Source organism: Rutidosis leptorrhynchoides, chromosome 8 (genome assembly GCF_046630445.1).
Source record: "Rutidosis leptorrhynchoides isolate AG116_Rl617_1_P2 chromosome 8, CSIRO_AGI_Rlap_v1, whole genome shotgun sequence".
NCBI classification, from domain to species: domain Eukaryota; kingdom Viridiplantae; phylum Streptophyta; class Magnoliopsida; order Asterales; family Asteraceae; genus Rutidosis; species Rutidosis leptorrhynchoides.
The window spans coordinates 132,242,238-132,248,200 of record NC_092340.1 but is presented as its reverse complement, the minus strand read 5'-3'; the positions used below and the strand labels follow the sequence as shown (position 1 = coordinate 132,248,200).

General features: G+C 36.4%; 1 protein-coding gene across 1 annotated transcript; it reads left to right on the top strand.

Annotated features, from left to right (window-relative positions):
- The first annotated feature begins 532 nt into the window (after window positions 1-532).
- LOC139863820 (probable folate-biopterin transporter 4) lies at window positions 533-3,040 on the top strand. Its single transcript, XM_071852420.1, has 5 exons — window positions 533-610; window positions 1,402-1,727; window positions 2,152-2,349; window positions 2,457-2,594; window positions 2,681-3,040. The coding sequence occupies exons 1-5, from the start codon at window positions 533-535 to the stop codon at window positions 2,940-2,942; spliced, it is 1,002 nt and encodes a 333-aa protein (XP_071708521.1). The 3' UTR covers window positions 2,943-3,040.
- Window positions 3,041-5,963: the final 2,923 nt, after the last annotated feature.

The window sequence follows — 5,963 nt, the reverse complement described above, 5'->3', positions numbered from 1 at the left end:
GCATATTTAGGTCAGTACCTCGCAATGGGACCAGATGATGATGACTTCGTCTAGGGGATAAGGACGGGTCATTACAAGAACGCCACCATAAAATAAAGCTAGAAACCAACAAAGGATAAAATAACCGTCGGACACTGACCGGAATACACCGGAAACAGGCAACCATCTTCAAAAATCCAAACACGGCCAAAACCCAAGTAAGAGAACGCCACCAAGGTTCCTACTAGCTGGCATCTAGGACAATCACCAACAACATATTCCGGCCAAAAAGTGGCCGACCGAAAAACATAACCGTCACCCACCATTCAAACGACCACCTTGAAAACGGACAAAGGAAACAAAAGGCCCTAGGACCACCCTCAACAGAGAACCAGAATACCAACTTGGTATTCGTCGCCTGGCCAAAGAGAAAGTGATACCGGAGCAACCTTAACTCCGGCGAGAAGCACGAAAATCCGGTGACCCGGTAAAATCCGAAGACACAACCAAGCTACCCATTAAAGCCACGAAAACGGCGACAATAAAGAGCAAAATGGCTGGAATCCGTCGGGAGAGAGTAAACGAAAAAAGAGAGCCCACCGGCGTGATGCCGATGGCCGGAGATAACAACGTACCTGAAGGATCTACAAAACAGGAGCAGATCTGCGACGATGGAGGCTGATGGAGGTTGAAAAAGTTAGGGTTTATAAGGTGGGCGGGAACACAGGAAAAGAGTGAAAAAAGGGGAGCGTATATTTGAGAGAGAGAGAGAGACCTTTTTACCTAAATTCTTATACATACAGGTTGATCTAAATATTTTGAACACATATTTTAGGCGGCTTATTCATTGTAGCATCCACCATGTGTCTACATGTCATCTCAAAGTATATTTCTTTTAGATAGACAAAACCAAATTCTAATTTCTATAAAAAAATACTTTGGAAGTTTTTTCGCAACATTGTAAGTTTGTCATTTGATAAATACTATTACTCCTACCATTATGCAAAAGACATCTCATTAAATGCTATATCTAAGTATCATTTACGGATTATTAAGGTCACATTAAAGGAATTAATTATTGTTCACGTGAACATGCTACACAAACTTTATTTTTAAATTGGTGTTCTAGGTGCTTTGAATGTTGGTATGTCTGGATAATCAGTTTCGGTAAATGAAGAACAAATGATTATATTTAATTAAAAAAAAAAAAACTGATAATTGAAAGATCTGTGAGCTCGGAAACTGGTAAGAGCAATTAGGGAGGCAATCATTTTTGCCTTTCTAGGAAGATGGTGGTTCGAACCCACCCAGATCTACCTGAATGCATATGCCCTCAACTTATCTTGTGGAGTCTTATTTAATTATTACTACTACCCACCCTATTGGCTTAAGTCTTACTTTGTGGAATAAGTTCTTTCTTAGAGGTTTATCTCCATCTTGCAACTATTATCCTGTGGTTTTGTGACTGAGAGTCCAGTTGGGAGTTCACAATTGCCAGAATTTTCTACGTCTAATGACTCTGAAATCGATAATAAAAGTGTATCTCATGAAGACATAATATCGACGGAATCACCTAAACCTGGTACTTTGATGAGAAAGAGGAGCCATAAAAGTAGCAAGAAAACAATTTCTGATATAATCAAAATTCAGATGCCTGAAAACGAATCTTTGCCATCACAATGGTTTCGATCTTTGAAAATGGCTGGTTATACCTTGTTTAAAGCTTTTGGACGGCCCATTATCTTGAGGTACAACACTTATAAAACTGTACCCACATTCTTCATGTGGTGTATCATGTCCTCGTTTTAGACCGGACCCGCAATTAGTTCCTCATTTCATGGGTCCAGTTGTTACAACTTTTGCAGCAATAATAAAAAAAGATTTTATTAACGACAACTCTTAGGGTTGGCGTTAAGATTCATTAATATGTTGTACAAGTCGGTTAATGTTGACTTTTACACGATGGTTATTAAAAAGTACAAGTCTTTTTGCACCTTAATGACAGCTTAAGGGTTTTCGTTAGAAAAATCCTTTTAGCCTTTAGTAGAGTAAATATGATTATTATGAGTACTTGTTTATTTAGAAGTCAAAAAACCAGTTTTATATCACCTGCAACACCATCTATGTGGTTGATTATGCTAACATCTGATTCAAACCGTTGGGAGAAACCAGACCAATGGCTTGGTTTTTGTTATCTCAGGTGACTGTACCAAACCTCTCAACAGTTATGTTCTACTACCAGACAGAAATACTAAATCTAGACGCTTTGTTTTTGGGCACAGCACGCGTTATCGGGTGGATGGGCCTCATGCTTGGAACTTTCACTTACAACCGCTACTTAAAAAAGATGAAGTTAAGAACGATTCTCATGTAAGCTTAAATACAATAATCAAAGTCATGTTATGTATGTTGTGTAGATTCCGATTTAAAGCTTTCTAATTAATCTTATAATTAATAAATCTGGAACATTTGTGCAGGTTCGCTCATGTTACTCTGTCAATATTAACTCTTCTAGACTCGGTATTAGTTTCGAGACTAAATGTGTTATTTGGCGTATCAGATGAATTAATGGTGCTGTTTGGTTCTGCACTCTCGGATGCTGTTAATCAGTTCAAGTATGTGCCATATTTGCAGTCTCTTTATCTTGTTCGATAAGTAATCTGTATACTGATATTAATACTTGTACACTTGTTGAGTGCAGGTTCATGCCGTTTCTAATCCTATCAGGACAACTCTGCCCACCTGGAATTGAAGGGACTTTATTTGCGCTTTTCATGTCCATAAACAACTTTGGGTCCACAATGAGTTCACTTGTTGGTTCTGGTTTGGCTTCGGTTCTAGACATCTCTTCGGGTTCTTTTGATAATCTTTGTTTTGGGATTGGTGTTCAAGTCGTTTGCACATTTATACCGGTTGCTTTCCTGTTTTTGATCCCAAAGGATGCCACAGGGATATCAACCTGATCCACACATATTGGTAGCTAGCTATACACATTTATCGATAGAATACTTTAGATATCAAAACTAAGTACTCAGTAGACTTAAGAACGCGAACTTTGTAAATATGCAAGTCAGGCCGCACAGGGCCCCAAATTTTTAAGGGGCTCAAAATTTTGAAAAACCTATGTAATAATTCATTTATTTGTACATCGTAACGGAATATCTTATCTACGGTCTATCATCTAACAAGAAAGACTTAATAGATTGACGTTTATAAGTATTAAAAACAATATAATGGGAGTATTACTTTAAAGAGTTGACCAATTACTTCGTTACAAAAATGTTAGGATTACGGTTTTATATAAACAATAGCGTAACTATAATGAGTTGACAACTATTTGAGAATAATACTTTGCAACGGTTATTTTGAAGTTTTTTAATTACTATTGATTACGCTATCATAGTATTATATATTATACGTTTATTGAAAAAATTAACATTTATAAGAGCCCTTTTTAAGTTTCGAACAGGGCCTCCGAAATTAGCGAGACGGTCCTGATGCAAGTTTTGTTTTTTTTTCCTCTCAATGCTAACGAAACCAAAACTATCTTTCTGTAAATCTGTATAAACAGTAATACAATACAATATTGTATTACCTTTTAATGTTTTAAGCATATTCTTGGTACATAATATTGTATAACGTAGAAGTAAGATTATACTAGTAGGTGTCAATGTGTCATCATATAGATTGTTAGCATGATATTGCCGTCTACGTCCAATTTCTCTTGCTTATTTTACTTATCACACACATTTGATTCACCTGAGTTTCAAAATTAAGAACTAGAAAGAGAAATTGAGTAACCATCCGGGCATAGCTTGGATGGCCACTGAGTTGCCCTAGCTGGCAGCCCACCCAGGTTCGAATCTGAGTTCCGCCTCGTTCGTTCAAAAAGGGAGGTTGACCATGAGGGGTGCCTTCACAGGCAATTCACCCGGTAGCGGGTTTGACGCTCAGCGGGTTCGTTCCCCCAGGTTTACCCTCTGCGGGGGAGTCCAAAAGATTCGTTCGTAGGGGGTCCTGAGTCACCAAAAAAAAAAAAAAAAAGAAAAAAGAAAAAAAGAAATTGAGTTCTAGTTGGTACCTCATAATTGATTTATTATGGGGTGAAGATGGATCAGTTTATGACACCATCCGGATTGCTAGGTTGGCGTGAGCTAGTTGGTGTTGCCTGTTTTTCATCCATGATCGATGATGACGAGTTGAAGGGACATTTGAAGGAACAAAAACCAGAGGGACGTCGCTTGAACTGAAATGCGGCTCAAAATTGAATTGAAGAAAAAAAAAGGATGTAATTTTATAACAAAAGAAGTTAGGAAATCAAATTTGTGCATCAGATGACTAAAGATTAATCTGATATAGATTAAGTTCAATGTCATTCAACAGCCAGGGAAGGTTCAAGTGGTTGGGGCCCTGAGATCCTTGCAAGAGGTCTCAGGTTCAATTCTTGGGGTGGCCAGGGAAGGGTTGGAAACAGCCAGGGAGTATTCCTGATGGGCTGCGTACACTAGAGTATGGGGTCGGATTACTCGCCCTTCCCGGTTAACCCGAACAGGGAAAACCTTACAACTTTTCAATGTCATTCAACAATTTTTTATTTAAAGGATATATGTTGTTTAAGCTACTTTCCTCAAGATTAAATGATTATTGAAATACCATGAACTCCTATTACTAGCATATTCCTAGCAGTTTTCCATTAAAATCTTAACAATTATATCAAATCAAGACCGGTCAAAATGGATTGTACACCGACCCATCTCAATATCAACCCTGCATCTAGAAAGGTTTTAACGTGATGCGCCCTTGACCTATGTTGTTTATGTCTATGGTCACAAGATTTTGTCACCGAGTCTAGGTTAAAGTAGACCACTTTATTTATGAGAAAATCGCTCACATACACTTTTTTCTATTATTTTACGTTTCACATTTTTTTAAAAATAAAATTGGTAAAACACACCATTCGTTTGAACACGTTTTTGTTCTAACTCAGCATAAATTTTCGAACTCAACAACTGCGGAGTTCGAATAGTTTTGTGTTCTAAGTCAGAAAATTTTCACCGAGCTCGAATGAGTTCAAACATATTTGTGTTTTATTCCTATTTGAACTTTAAACCATCGTATGTTTTGATTCATAGTTTCAATTTAGTAGTTAATTTTTTTTTTTTTTTTTTTTAATGTGTGTTTTTCGAGACCTATCTGTTTGCATGAATTTTGAAGCTCCAATTTTATTTATAAATGGACATCATGTTGCGATTTACGTTTTATGTAATCAAATTTATGTGTCTTTGAGGATTGTGGTGACATGAATGTTTAATTTTCATACAAGTCTAAATTGACATTATGGACGTGTTTGTAACTTCGGATTCCCGAAATTATGCATATGGTTTAAGATAGACTCTTATGACCCAAACGAGTCGTATATTTTCACCTTGACTCAAACTAGCCGTAAACTCATTTTTAAAACACCAACACTTGAAAATACAGTTAATTTGGCAGAGTGAACGTGTCAAAATCAACAAATACCCTATTTGATATCATATGACCCAAACATGACAAAGAGTCCAAATGGGCATATAAAGGAGGCTTTTAACCATACAACTTTCAAACAACCAATGATTCGTTTCTAAAATGACCAGTCTGAAATTTCAACAACCTAACCATATTTATAAAAATTAAAATAACCAATTTTTATGTCGTTTTGAAACAAAACCATAAAAAAGGGTGATTTATCACAAGTAAAACTATCACAGGGTAATTTAAAGAAACCATATTTATACACTTATTACAAGTGTATAATCCACAACTACCCTTTCATAACCTCATTCCCTTTCTAATGTTCAACTTTCACATCAAAATAGAAAATTTGTACATAAAACGTAAATTTACCGATTTGCAAATAAAAAGTGAGACTTCAATCAATATATATATATATATATATATATATATATGGGCATGATTAATGGGGAAGTAACCAATCGGAGGGAAGC

What these genes read in the sequence shown, in the direction of transcription:
- LOC139863820 (XM_071852420.1), top strand. Translation starts at nt 533, where the DNA reads ATGGCTGGAATCCGTCGGGAGAGAGTAAACGAAAAAAGAGAGCCCACC. An exon ending in CGATGGCCGGAGATAACAAC is followed by an intron (nt 611 to 1,401) that starts GTACCTGAAGGA and finishes GTTCTTTCTTAG; the next exon opens with AGGTTTATCTCCATCTTGCA. An exon ending in GGACGGCCCATTATCTTGAG is followed by an intron (nt 1,728 to 2,151) that starts GTACAACACTTA and finishes GGGAGAAACCAG; the next exon opens with ACCAATGGCTTGGTTTTTGT.